The 14529-nt window shown below is 42.7% G+C and overlaps 2 protein-coding genes across 2 annotated transcripts; both read left to right on the top strand.

Moving 5' to 3' along the window:
- Window positions 1-5804: 5804 nt before the first annotated feature.
- On the top strand, window positions 5805-7494 carry LOC127161052 (endonuclease domain-containing 1 protein-like). Its single transcript, XM_051103692.1, is given in 4 exon segments — window positions 5805-5825; window positions 5976-6101; window positions 6697-7099; window positions 7487-7494. Coding segments are annotated over 4 exon segments (558 nt in total).
- A 2670-nt stretch (window positions 7495-10164) lies between these two features.
- On the top strand, window positions 10165-11351 carry LOC127161049 (endonuclease domain-containing 1 protein-like). The gene is made up of 2 exons (XM_051103689.1): window positions 10165-10446; window positions 10836-11351. The coding sequence occupies exons 1-2, from the start codon at window positions 10165-10167 to the stop codon at window positions 11349-11351; spliced, it is 798 nt and encodes a 265-aa protein (XP_050959646.1).
- The last annotated feature ends 3178 nt before the right edge of the window (window positions 11352-14529 follow it).

Here is a 14529-nt window from a genome sequence, read left to right as displayed (position 1 = left end):
TTCCCTATCTGTCGTACACTCCGAGTTACACTCCGAGTTGTGTCGAGTAGTGTACGACACTAGGGGTCGCTCTTGAGAGCCCAAACACCTCTGACAGTATAGAAAACAGGCCAATGAAATTGGGTGTGCAGATTTCACAGCTGGCCACGCCCCGGCCATCCGGGTACAAGTAGGGCAGCCTGTGCATCTGCTCACTCGTTCTGTTCTTCGGAGCCGAATGCAGCGTCTCTGCGTGAGAAGCGGCAACATTCACCTCTTTCGTCGTTGGATCAGCAGCACAGGCAGCGGTCTCTCCCTCTCATACACAGATAAGTGTTGTGAGAGTTCCCCTGCGTGCGTCGACGGCGATCTTGAGGAGGAATCTTCCTTCTAAGAAGGTATTTCTCTAAAAGAGCTAGCGCGATGGGATTGTGTGTTGGTTAACATATCTTTCCCTCCGTGCCATCCTGGTTGCGGCTTACCTTCCCGTACGATCAAACACGACGGTTGTGTTCAGTCTGAAGTTTGCTCACGCTGATACAGCCTTTGTTGTTGATTCATGTTTTGCTGGCGAGAACATGATCATGGACGCGCTTGCTCGCGAGCCGTGTGCTTTTCACGAAGCCGCGGCTCACCCTGACTGCTTTCCGCTACGGTCCTTCTATCTCCGGGTACGAGGCCGTTGCTAGGGGCGTCAGTGGCGAGTATTAGGAAGCACGGATGGTTTCGCCGGGTGAAAACCCCGCGAACCTCTCGCTCCTCGCGTCCCGCGGTCGAGCTTTCGGACGAGTTTGTTAGTCTGTCTCAGTACAGCTGACTTTCTTGTTCGGAGCTTCTAAATGGGCGGAAAAGGTTAGCGGCAGCATCGCTAGGAGGGCGTGTACTGTTTAAAGCTGAAGCTTCAGCTGAGCAAACCTCTGTGGAGCGTTGATTCTCAGTTGGAGGCAGACGCTAATATGGCGGTCATGGAAGGGCTGGTTAATAGACATCTGGGTAACGACCGGTATGCTCGTTTCCAGTGCCTGTTTTCCGAAGGTGCACGAGAGGTTGATGGTATCGCAGAAAGTCCGTTTAAAAAAGAGAAAACGGGTGGGACGTGATAGTCCAACTTCTCCTCCTACACCATCCTCGATGGGGGTCCAGCGAGGGGGTTTCAGAGGTTCACAGGGCGGAGGGAGCGATTGAGGGGCACTGCCCTCAATACGCCGCCGCTTGTTGGGTTCCTCCCATGACCCCCGTCCAGAGTCTGTAAGTTCTTTCCGGGCAAGGCTTGCATGGCTTCTGGACAAGCTGCGTCCGCCTGCTGCGATTCGATACGAGGGTGGTGCCAACCTAGAGCTGCGGGAACTGCGTACGATACCAATTACGCTCGGTAAGCTATGAGGTCGTGGCGCACGCTCTGGGGAGGGCGATGTCCACTTTGTTGGTCCAGGAACGCCACCTGTGGCTTCACCTGTCGGAAATGCGGGAAATTGGAAGTTCGCTCCCCCCCCATTTCCCAGGTCGGTCCTTCTGGCAACACCGTGATAACATTTGCACGCAAGTCCTTCACGGTGGTTAAGGAGCAGCTGTGGGTCAGGCTTCGGCCCTGTCCCCCGACTACTCCTGTCTGTCGTCGCCACGGACGGCCCCCTATAGAACTCCTGAGGCCCCGCGACAGCCGGGCCTCCGGCCAGACCCGCCCAACGGTCAAAGTTCTTGTGGGAAGGTGGCAACACCAGCTTGTCAGTAGGCTGGCTAGAACCCTCGTTAGGGCGCTAGCTTGTCCTCAGACAAGCAATGCAGAGCAGGTGGCCTAACTGACCCACCCGGATCCACTCTCGACCCGGGGATGAGAGGTGGATTCGGCACAACGGTTCTGACTGTCTGTCTCCACAGTCAGTCACGGCCGGGTCAGTATATAGGCCCGGTTATCCCGGTGATTTTGCAGCAATAGCCCTCCATTGACGGCTAGGTGCTGAGTCTGCAGACCAGGGTGGTTGGGCACTTACCTGGTTTCTGCGTGTTGGCAAAGACACACCGTGTCCTTGGGGCTTCTTCTCCAAGCACGATGCTCCTTGCCTTATTCAGCGACATCCCCATTCCTGGTACATCGGGTATAGTTCACTGAGACTGCTAGCTGAGTCCCTACGTGGGTGCGATCCCTCCCTTAGCTTCTCAAGAACTGACTTGGCTAAGCAACTCAGGTTGCAGGGCACCCGCTGAAGTCTATGGCATTTTCTCAATATCGACTCAGAGAAGGGCGAGAATGTTGTGGTTCTTAAGCAGGAATCGCAGCCCCCCTGGGAAGGGTGCGATAGAGCCTACCCCGGCAGCCAAAATGAGGGTAGGGGTTCTGCCCCTACTTCATTGTACCAGGATGGGTGGTCAACGCATGCCAATCTGAAACAAGAGTTTTTGAATCGGGCCCCCTTCGGGCGCCCATTCAAATGTTAGCCCTGGATATAGGGCTGGCATAGCTCTTGTGTGGTCAGGGTTTAAGATTGGTCGGTGGCGTTGGACCTGAAGGACGCATACTGTTATGCCTTTCCCTCCAAGACTCTGTCTTCAAGGGCGGGCTCATCAGTACAAGTTCCCCCTGCAGCCTATCCCTATCGTCCCGCACCTTTACGAAGGTCAGGGGGCTGCCCCCCCCCCTCCGGGGTAGAGGGCATGTGCATTCTCAGTTATCTCTGTGACTGGCTGTCTTAGCACACTCACAAGGTGCGGTTTGCACTCTCAGGGATGTGGTTCTCAACCACCTGGCTGGATTGGGACTTCAGGTCTTCTGGGATGGCGTCCACCCAAGTTCCGTGGTGTTCTCACTATGTCGGTTCAGGGCCCCAACACCACGGTTCTTCGAGCAAAAATCGCAGTCCTTCTGGCGAAGGGTGCGATAGAGGCTGTCCCCTCAGCCGAGGTGAAGAAGGGGTTCTACAGCCCCTACTTCATTGTACCTAAGAAAGGTGGCGGTCTCAGACCAATCTTGGATCTGAGGGTCTTGAATCGGGCCCTGCTCAAGCTCCCGTTCAGGATGTTAACCCTCAAGCACATTCTCACGTGTGTCGGAGTTCAAGGTTGGTTTGTGGCCAGAGACCTGAAGGACGCGGGTTGCCTTTTTTTCTCCATATAGACTCGGTCACTGTTTGCCTAGGACTGTGTACAGTCAGTGCTGTTGTGCGTGGGTGCACTCCGGGTTCACCACAGCGGTCTCCCTCATGTACCAGGGCTCCTGGGACATATGGCAGCTTCAGCCGCAGTTACGCCGCTGACCTGATCCATATGAAACTGCTGTAGCACTGACTTCATACCGAGTCCCGAGGTGGACGCGGCACTAAGCTCACATCGTGTGTACGTCACACTTTGTGTTGCAAACCTTCAGCCCTTGGGGACAAGCTAGTCCTGCGGGCAGGTTGCCCCTGGGACAGGTGTCTAGACGCGCTGTGTCGCAACAGTTGCTTCCAAGTCAAGCTGGGGTGCCGTGTGCAACGGGTTTGCAGCCTCAGGGTTCGGCTGGGCCCTCGGCTGCTTGGGCATTCTATCGCCTGGAGTTGTTGACAATACTTGGGCCCTGAAGGGATTCTGCCTCGGTCATGACAAACGTGTGTTGGTCGGCGCTGACAGCACAGTGACTGTGGCATACACTAGGAAGGTGTACGCTACTTTCACATATCACAACTCACCCGCCATCTCTTGCCCTGGAGCCTCAGGCTGTGGTGCGCCACTCACTGTCCGGGTGACAGGTTCGCCCGAGGTGAGTGGGGGCTCCACCCTCAGAGGGTCCGGCTGTTTTAGAGTCGATTCGGCCAAGCACAGGGGTTCTGTGTCTCACCGGAATCCACTCATTGCAGTAGGGTATACGGCCTGACCAAGGACTCCCTCGGTTCAGGTCCGTTAATACTCAGCAGACCGTACGGCTTACTCCCCAGTAAGCCTTGTTGCACAGACACGGTGCAATGTCAGGAAGGTTTCGAAATGGATTCTCTTGGTAGCTCGGTGTGGCCCAACGGAACTTGGTTCTCGGAGCGCGTGCTCCTACCATCGTTGCCTTCCTGACACACCCCCCTGAGAAGGAACCTCCTTCCTCAGGGAGGGGCACAATCTGGCACCTGCGCCCAGATTTCTGGAGCTTCTTCTTTGGTCCCTAAATGCGACCAGGAAGCCTCCAGAAACCTTCCACCCACAGTGGGAAGCACCCTATACGGGATTGAGCCAGACGGTGGCATGCCCTGGGGTTGGCGCAGAGGTTCTTCCTAAGGGTAGAACCCACGGAGTTGCGGCATCAAATCTGTGCTATCCCTCCTCCAAGGAGGCCTGAATAGGCACCTTTCTGCTTCTATATCAGTACAGCCACCATGACTTGGTAGAAGGCAGATCGGTGGGGCACGCTTGGTAACACCACATCCCCTCTTGGTCTATCTGTGGTCCTCGGGCCTACAGTAAGACCCGTTGAGCCCTCAGCTGGGTGATTCGGTGCCCTCTCTCTGAGACGGCCCCCCCCCGGTAGTGCTCACCCCTGTTAAGAGCGGGAAACCTTCAAGCCCTCTCCATCAACGTTCGTGCCTGGAATTCGGGCCGGTGAACTCTCACGTTGTCCTGGGAACCCGGCCTGGATACATGCCCGTGGTAACCACCACTCCCTCTGAGCAGGTGGTAACCCTGCAAGCTATTCCTTACCAAGGGAATACCCCAACCTGATCCTATCATGCCCGGTCCGTGTCCCACGCATTACCTGGAACGTTCTCAGCACTTCAGACGTCCTGGTCAGCTCTTGTCTGTTATGGAGCACAGCGGAAGGGGAAGGCTGTCTCCAAACCAGGATCTCCCCAAAAAAAAAAAAAAAAAAAAAAAGGTGGATGCGATCTGTACGGCCTACCAGGCCGGGGGGGCTTACCTTGCAGCCTCATTAACAGACATCTTCAAGAGCTACAGGTTGGGCTACACCTATTACTTGCCAGTTTGCGCATGGAACCAGTGTCAGCTAGAGTTTCAATCGCAAGCTCTGGTCGGGTGTAGAGCTTGCTTAAGCGCTTCCCCTAAAATGGTGATTACGCTTCTAAGTTCAGTAGGTTTCCTGACGCGAACCCTGGACACCTTCTCTCCATCACTTGGCACTTCTGGACGTGGCGGAGTTCGGCGGAGGAACTCGCTGCAAAATCCCAACACAAGGTATGGTTACTTTACTAACTCTTGGTCGGATTTGTGCCCCGTATGTAGTGGCTCCTTATGTGGCCCCATATGTGTAATTCCACCTATAACTCTCTATGGTGCGGTGTTTCCCCTAATGACAGGTTTGTCTCTAGGATCTGAATTTGGTAGTCTCCCTAGCGTGAGACCCACATCAGGTCCCATATCTAATGATATTCACTTTATACCCCCCCTCTGGGCAGGTTGTGAGCTCCGTAGTGCCTTTTTTCCTTCGGGAAATAGTCACTTCCCCAACGTCCGCCAAGACACTCAGCCGCTCCACTGAGGCAGGCCCGGCTGCAGGACACTGCTGTAACAGGTCAGTTCTTGGACGTTGGAAGGTCACGAAGAGGTGAGTCGCACTTATGTTAACACGCTGGCCTGTTACTATCTGCGCCCGGTCACTCGTGACGCGGCCAGACTTGTGGCGTGATTTGACGGGGACCCCTAGTGTCGTACACTACTCGACACAACTCGGAGTGTACGACAGATAGGGAACGTCTCGGTTACGTATGGTAACCCTCGTTCCCTGATGGAGGGAACGGAGACGTTGTGTCTCCCATGCCACAACTCTGGACCGCCTCTGAGTGAGTTGAGACGCTCGGCTCCTCAGATCAGAACGAGTGAGCAGATGCACAGGCTGCCCTACTTGTACCCGGATGGCCGGGGCGTGGCCAGCTGTGAAATCTGCACACCCAATTTCATTGGCCTGTTTTCTATACTGTCAGAGGTGTTTGGGCTCTCAAGAGCGACCCCTAGTGTCGTACACTACTCGACACAACGTCTCCGTTCCCTCCATCAGGGAACGAGGGTTACCATACGTAACCGAGACGTTTTATTTTGCCACATTTTATGACACCAGCAACAGGACCCCCGTGTACTCAGCCTATGTTTTTAAAGGGATAATGGGCTGCAAAAGACCAAAGAACGAAAAAATTTGGTTTATTGAACCTCAAGTAAGTGAAATATAACTTGACTACATCATTATTTCAGCTAAAAGACTTTAAATAGTACATAGTGACATACCTTAACAATGCTGGAGTAGTGCTTTATAATGATAGGAAGTGTCTGTAGTGCACTTTATTGCTTCTGTAAAGTGCTATAAGTCACATTGACAAGAAACGTTACATAAGTTCATTTGATAAACAGAGTTTACAGTTTTTCTCAATCGATTCGACACATTTCTCCAAACTCAGGTTACCGCTTTCAAAACAGTTTATCTGCATACTTTATAACTGGCCTGAACAGATTATGAGTTTTCCTCCCCAGACAGACATCTAGCAGCCTTACCTAACTAACTTTGGCTCAAGTGTTGGGGCCATTTAGTACTCAAAAGCATGTAAATGTTAAGCCTGCAAGAAAAAGAAATGTTAGTTATGATTAATTACAACTTCTCTTCACATACTTTACAAAGCTAAATAGCAGAAGGCACTGTATGGGTTTGTAATGTGTGTAATTTGGTCTAAAAGTGTTTGTGAATGTCTTACCATTCTCTTTGTTTCTCTGTGAACTGTTCACAAGCTCATGTTTTAAATTGATTCACTATTGCAGCTTGATGATAATAATGCATCACCAAACATGCAATTTAATAAAGATGTGTCAATACAAGGACTTGGAAACCATCAAGCTCTCAATGAAGACTATGCGAACTCTAAGCATGACAGAGGTCATCTGGCACCAGTCTACCAGGCAAACTCACAGAGCTGTGCTTACGCCACCTTCACTCTCACTAATGCTGCTCCACAAAACCCCTCTTTTAACTGAGGTCAGTGGAGCACACTAGAAGGCAAAATAGCACGTAAACTGTCCGATGAATGTAAACTACCAAATAAAGCTTACATTGTGACAGGGGTGGTACCAGGAACTAAAAACTTAAATAACAGAGTGAATGTGCCTAGTCATTTCTGGACTGCATACTGCTGCTTAGACAACATGAACATCTCGTTGTTCTCAGGTGGGTTTATTGGAAAGAATGAGAAAAATCTTCCCGAAAAAAAAACTATGAATGATTTGAAGTCAGAGTTGGCAAACCTTTATCATGTCAGTTCGTTTGAGTTGTTTAGCCCTGCAGAACACCCAGAAAAGAAACAAAGAAAATCACAAAACGAGTTGTTTAGCCCTGCAGAACACCCAGCAAAGAAGCAAAGAATATCACAAAACTATTGTTTTCAAAAACAGTGTGTTATCAGTTAAAGAACTTCATATCCATTTGTTAAATTACTAATTAATAAATGTTTAAATGTAATTAATAATTAAAACAATTATGTATAAATGACATGTATCATATATTATGCTACATATAGAAATTAAGATCTTTGATGGAATTTTAATATTTATTCAGCGTTTTGATACATATTTACAGTAGAGAATATACAATATCATTTGTAAAGATGTGAAGAATTCATTAAAATGAAGTCTAAGTGAAAAAGTAAATAAAACATGCTTCTCTGTAAAATCTGGAAGTATCCTTTCTGTTTTTTTTTTTTTCTTCTACTTCCTCTTATTTTTTTTATTCTTCCTTTTTTAATTTCTTGGAAGCAGAGCTCTTATCCAGTTCAAAACAAAACAAAACAAAAAAACAAAAAAAAACACCAATGAAAAGAAAAGAAAAGAATTCTGAACAGAAACATTTATTTAAAATGACTTTTATCCAGTTAACATTATTTTATTGGCCTGTTTAATTTTGCAGTCAGACTACAAATAGTAAAATGTACAAAACCAGTCAAATGCTGTAATCATCTGTCCACAAAATGTTGGCAATTATACGAATTTGAAAATAAAGCACAAGTTGTGTTCCTGAAATGCAACGGCTCACCAGAGATGGAGTTTACTGTTTTTACAGGTTGCCAAAGTCTAGATAATTAATGGGAAACAGTTTTAAAAAAATTAATGGTTTGTAATGTTCAGCATGGTGTGAGCTTTAAAACCAGCAATCATTGCTGATTAGCATGAAACTGGTTAGCTGGTCATTAATGAATGCACAGGTCTTGAAGGACATTCATTTTGTACGTTTAAACAAACTACATTTAATCAAAAGTGATTCAGTAGCCTGTTTTTTTCTCCTCATGAGTTTATAGGCTATACCCCTTGCAGAATATGCAAGATGTTACAAATTTTAACAAAATAAGAATTAAAATAAAACATTGCATGTTATTTTTCATTTAATACTGTCCTGCATATGCTTTTTTAAATAACAGATGTTTATTTAGTTCACAAGAAAAAAAAAATAACTGAATTTACCCAAATAAACAAGTTTAAACATACCCTTGATTCTTAATACTGTTTTGTTACATGGATGAACAACTGCTTTTGTTTTGTGATAGTTGTTCATGAGTTTCTTGTTTGTCCTGAGCAGTTATACTGTCCACTGTTCCTCACTGGGAAAAAAATCCTTCAGGATCCTGCACATTTCTTTTGTTCCATTTACAAAATTTAGAAAAATTGCTCATATACAACTATTACAAAGAGTGAGTTCCGTCTTTCACTGATGCTCCCAATACAGTGCATTAGGAGCAGGGGACTAAATGTAAACGTCTGTTGTGTGAATAAGCTTATTTAGGACAGTACTAAATAAAAAATTGTTAATGATTGACATCTTGCATATTCTGCAAGGGATGTAAGCAGAACTGTATGCCTTCAGAGCATTTATTTTTTAATTAACGCACACTGAACTTTTGAACTTTTATAAAAAGAGAAGCATGAAGAAGGAAGTTGAGTGGTTTTTACTTCTCCAAACACTTCAGTTGAACATCAACAAGAAAATAGTTGAGAATGCACATTTTACTAAATAGAGAGGGTATATAAATGTCAGGAAAAGGAGGAATTTGAGAAGGACGGAGGAGACAAGCTTTTGAAGAATATTATATGAATATATAAATATTATTAAGACAAGCTTTTGAAGAACAACACATATGCATATTAAAGTGGTAAGTAACAGACAATTAGTTCTTGACTAGATGCATCTTTAATTTCACTTGTTATGGTTAGTACTTGTAAAGTTTTTTAAAAGCTTTTTTTTTGCTTTTTTTTTTGCTTTCTTTTTTTGACAGCTCTGTGTTATTTAGGCCAGCAACTAATAGTTGCATAATTTGTTAAATATTCTACTGTGAGATAACGGGGATATTGTCACAAGGGCTATATCTCTGACTATGTGGTTTTGAGTAAAAAATCCATTTACACAAATGTAGTTGTAATACCTACTTCTGTCCTTCAGTACAATCAGTTTTTTCTAATTGCAATTGGGCAACACAAAAACAAACAAGACAGCAACAACAACAAAAGACTTCATTGCGTGTTGAATTACAGTTTTTTTCTTTTCTGGCAATAACAGTAAATGTTTTGTGGGCAGTAATTTAAAAAAATATATAAATAAATATATATACAAATAAAATTTATTTGTGTAACGCTTGTCACAATACATATCGTTGCAAAGCAACTTTACAGCAAATTAAAGTTTTTACAGTATATTTAGTAGTAGTTTACTAGTGGTGACTATGTCAAGTTGATGTACATATGGCAGAGATCAATTGATGTAATCAAACAGACAAAGAACACTATAAATTAGTAGCAGAATTCGGTAGTGCTGTATGTTGTTTCAGGGTTGGCATCATCTCTTCTTAAGTGTTCTGGATCCAGACTGAAGCTTGTGAATTTCTAGTTACCACGGGATGTCAATCCCATGGCAGAAACAGAGAACAAATAGGAACATAATTAGCGTAGCTGCTGTTCAAACCAAGCAAAGAAAGATTTAATAAAAACAATGGGAGCTGTAGAAAAGTTGTCAGGGACATTGGCTGATCATTTTTGCTTCACAATATACATTATCTGGATCAACCAGAAAACTCTTAGCCTGACATGGCTAACATAAGCCTTAAAAACACCATTGGCAAATTTGGTGTTTCCTGATTCAATTAAACATGATCTATACTTGAATGACTATAATGTGAAAGAAAAGTATCATGTGTGGTTGTTGTCCTTGCAGAGAATGTTATAATCCTTGATAATCTCATCCTCTTCATCATGATGCTGATTCTTCATGTGCTGATGCTGTCGCTTCTCTCCAGTGGTTCAGCCGAAGTTGTGACGGATTTTGAGAGGGAATGTGGTCAATTTTTTGCAAATGGAAGATCACCTACAATTTTTCCTGGACAACAGTATAGGCAGATCTGCCAAATGCAAAAAAATGTTAGTTATTATGCCACATTTTATGACACCTACAACAAGATCCCTGTGTACTCAGCCTATGTTTTTACAGGGATAAGACACTGTATAAGAAAAACTAGGTGGTACATTGAACCTCAAGTAAGTGAAACATTATTATTTAATAACAAACATTATTATATTATTATCTAAATTAATTCTGTTTACACTCTACACCAATACAAAATTTAGCTAAAAGCTAGAAGGCCTGGAATAGTACATAGTAAAAGTATTTTACCATCCATTACCATTACAGTGCACCCTAATAATACTGTGACAATACTGAAATAGAACTTAAGTGATAACATCAAGAAGTGTCTGTAGTTTGAGTGAAGTGAAAGTTCAAATCGACTTAACAAAAAAGACACTGCTTAATTTAGAAAGACATACACCTAAGCTCTTCATTTGATAAACAGAGAATTAAATAACATAGATGAGTAGATGAATGATAACAAAGTTAAAGAGTTCCTTCTCTTGATATCATATTGCAGATTGATGATAATAATGCAGGACCAAACATGGCATCCGAGAGCTCTGTGGATATACAAATACGTGGAGTCCGTCAAGCTCTTAATGGAAACTATTACCGCTCTGGATACCACAAAGGTCATCTGGCACCAGTCTACCTGGCAAACTCACAGAGGTGTGCTAATGCCACCTTCACTCTCACTAATGCTGCCCCACAAGCCAGTTATTTTAACAGCGTTTTATGGTGGCGTAAAGAACAATTACTGGCAACATATCTGCAAAGAAAATGTGTTTCTCAAAATGTATACATTGTAACAGGGGTGGTACCAGGTACTAATTACATGAACAATACAGTGAATGTGCCTAGTCATTTCTGGACTGCATACTGCTGCTTAGACCAGAATAAGAGATGTTCAAACTCAAAAGGATTTATTGGAACCAATGACAATAACTCCAATATAAGGACATATAAGAATGTGGCTGCTTTAGAGAAAAAGTTGGAAAACCTTTATGATAGAACATTTCAGTTGTTTCAATAATAATAACAAAAAGCAGACAAGGGTTGCTTCAAAATAAAGCCTCACTGAGCAATTACACTGCAAACATTTTTGAGAGTGATGTCTTATGCAAATTGTAATTTCATTACAGTTATAATCATTATAATATTTCCTGTCAGAATCATAAAAACAATAATTTCTAATACTTGTAATACTGCAAACCTTGTGCTGGGTATAGCTGATTTACTGTAGAGGCAGACTATTTGTTTCAATTTTAAGTTGTTTCAATAAATTTTAAGTTTGCATACATTTTTAGGCAATCTGTATTGAATGATATGTTGCATTTCTTGATCAATTATTATAATGAAAATGATTTGATTGTAACTTTTATCATTTTAATGTCTCAACTGTAAAACTATTAACTTCTAATACCTCTATTAAAAATCATTAATACTGCAAACCTTGTACCGGATGCTTGTAGAAAAAATACATTTGCATTTTCACTTGATTACACTGTAAAATGTACTGGAAATTTTCTGTCAGGACATCATCCTTATAGACATTTACGTTAACCCTAAAACACAATGTAACAAAGTGTTGTACCAAGCTGTCTGTGTCCAAGCTTTCTCTATATTTTAAGCAACATCAGTGGAGAAAAACAAACAACAACAAAAATGTGAAAAAAAAAGTGAGAACCTAGAGTTTAGTTTATTAGAGTAAGTCAGTAAAGATTTCATTGTGACCAATTTTGGATTTTATTTAATGGATTAAACTGGTCTTGACTCTGAACTGGTCATGAACATAGCCTACCCCTATTGCTGAACAACTTGCAAACTTCAACAAAACCTGCAAGCACAATGACAAACTCCAATCTTATTCTAGCCTTTTCACTTTTTTATTGAAAGAAACAGTGTGAAAACGTAAATGATGGAATTATGGGACACTGCAACACAAGCACTGCAGCTTCACAGGCTGCTACAATATTTGCTGTAAGTTTGTAAGATCCGTGGCATCAAATCTTAGACACTAGGGGGCCATTCACACAGAACATGTTTTTCCATTACACTGAGCAACATTTCCATTGTTTTTCTATGTAAACGCTTTTACACAGTTCCAAAAACACAGCACTAAAGTTAAAATAAGATAAAATTTTAAAAATGCTCAGATTTACCTGGTCAACACGTCAAAAAAAATCAAACAGTATATACAGTTGAAGTCAAAAGTTTACATACACCTTGCAGAATCTGCAAAATTATTTTACCAAAATAAGAGGGGTCATGCAAAATTTGTGTTATTTTTTATTCAGTGGCAGTGCTGACCTGAATAACATATTTCACATAAAAGACATTTACATATAGTCCACAAGAGAAAATAATAGTTGAATTTATAAAAATGACCCTGTTCAAAAGTTTAAATACACTTGATTCTTAATAATGTGTTGTTAACTAAATGATCCACAGCTGTGTGTTTGTTTGTTTGTTTTGTTTAGTGATAGTTGTTCATGAGTCTCTTGTTTGTCCTGAACAGTTAAACTGCCTGCTGTTCTTCAGAAAAATCCTTCAGGTCCCACAAATTCTGTGGTTTTTCAGCATTTTTGTGTATTTGAACCCTTTCCATCAATGATTGTATGATTTTGAGACCCATCTTTTCACACTAAGGACAACTGAGGGACACATATGCAACTATTACAGAAGGTTCAAACGCTCACTGATGCTTCAGAAGGGAAAACAATGCATTAAGGGGTGTAAACTTTTGAACAGAATGCAGATGTGTACATTTTTTTTTTATTTTGCCCAAATATCTTTTTTTTTCATTTAGTACTGCCCCTCAGAAGCTACAGATTTTTTAAAAAGTCAAACAGTTTTAGAACAACTATATCAACCACCCAAGTAGAGCTACACAGCATATCTATAAATTACACATGGTGGCCATACATTTAAACATGACAGGAACAGTCATACATCAATTTATTTAACAATTCAATAGTTATTCAGACAGTCGGATAATACTCAAATGAATTATCTGAGCCAACATCCCTGATGAACAAATCAGCATATGTAGCTGCTCACCAGTAAATGTTGTGTTTTGAATGCTGGTCCCTAGAATGAAATGCTAATATGCTGGTGTCCCAAACTGGGATTCTTCACTTGCTCAACCAGAAAACCAGCCTGGACCAGTATGCAGACTCTAGCCTAAACTGCTGTTTTCAGCAGGGATAGTCTCTGGAAATGCTCTTTATTCTTACATTAACAACTATACAAAACAGTGTACGTGTGAGAGAGAGAGACAATCAGTGGCCAGGCATATAGCTCTGTAATGTGAGTGTGTTGTTGAGTTTCAGTGTGTGAGTAGAATGTGCCTGTGAAGTCAGGCTGTATGTTGAGTAAGACACAGCAGAGCCGAGCATCAGTCCCGCCATATAGGACACAGTCATGGTGTTCCCTGTAAAAAAATGATTAAAAAAAGGTGAAAAATCACAAGAAAATTTCAATATATCAATTGCTTCACCTAGACAGAAATAAGATTAAATGGCAAGCAAATGGGGATTTTTGCTTAAGTCTACTGAAACAATCCAATAATAATGAGAAGCCTTCAACAATTTGCCAACAGTCAGAGATTTGATATCAACTCAAACAGCCTACTACTCATCAAATGTTTTAAAATACATTATTAGCTATGCTATCCACATGAATTTTATCTCTTTTTTTCAGTACTGAGACTCAGTGAACTGCAAATAAATAAAAAGGTTATGTGTCAAGGAGTTGTATTCTAAAGTTACACTATATGTAACTGCCCTCTAGCGGTTGAAACGTAAAACTGTCAGCTACTTGCGGAGAATGGGCTTCGGCTCTGCTCTTGGATCAAAGACTTTATAAATAAAGGGACTTTCGTGAGGATGAATCCGATGGTTTGAGGCGAACACGTTCACCCATAGTTAAAGGTAATTATGGAGATAAAATAATGCCTTAAAGATTTGCATGTGAAGAGTACGTGTTGTGCAAGTGTAGGTAAGATTGTAAGCGTAAATTAAATTTGCATGCGCAAGAGAAGCTTTGTAAAAGTGTAAATCGCGTTTCAAGCGTAAGAAATTTTTTTTTGCAGCATTTTACTGTTACTCGTAAGTGTAATTCATTTGTTGTGAAACTGCAGCTTAATGCTTTCGCAAAATAAATACGATCTGCATTCTTCCGACTTCCATTTCTCAGCGCTTACACTTTTG

Source organism: Labeo rohita, unplaced genomic scaffold (assembly GCF_022985175.1).
Source record: "Labeo rohita strain BAU-BD-2019 unplaced genomic scaffold, IGBB_LRoh.1.0 scaffold_537, whole genome shotgun sequence".
NCBI classification, from domain to species: domain Eukaryota; kingdom Metazoa; phylum Chordata; class Actinopteri; order Cypriniformes; family Cyprinidae; genus Labeo; species Labeo rohita.
This window is presented reverse-complemented; position numbering and strand designations above follow the sequence as displayed.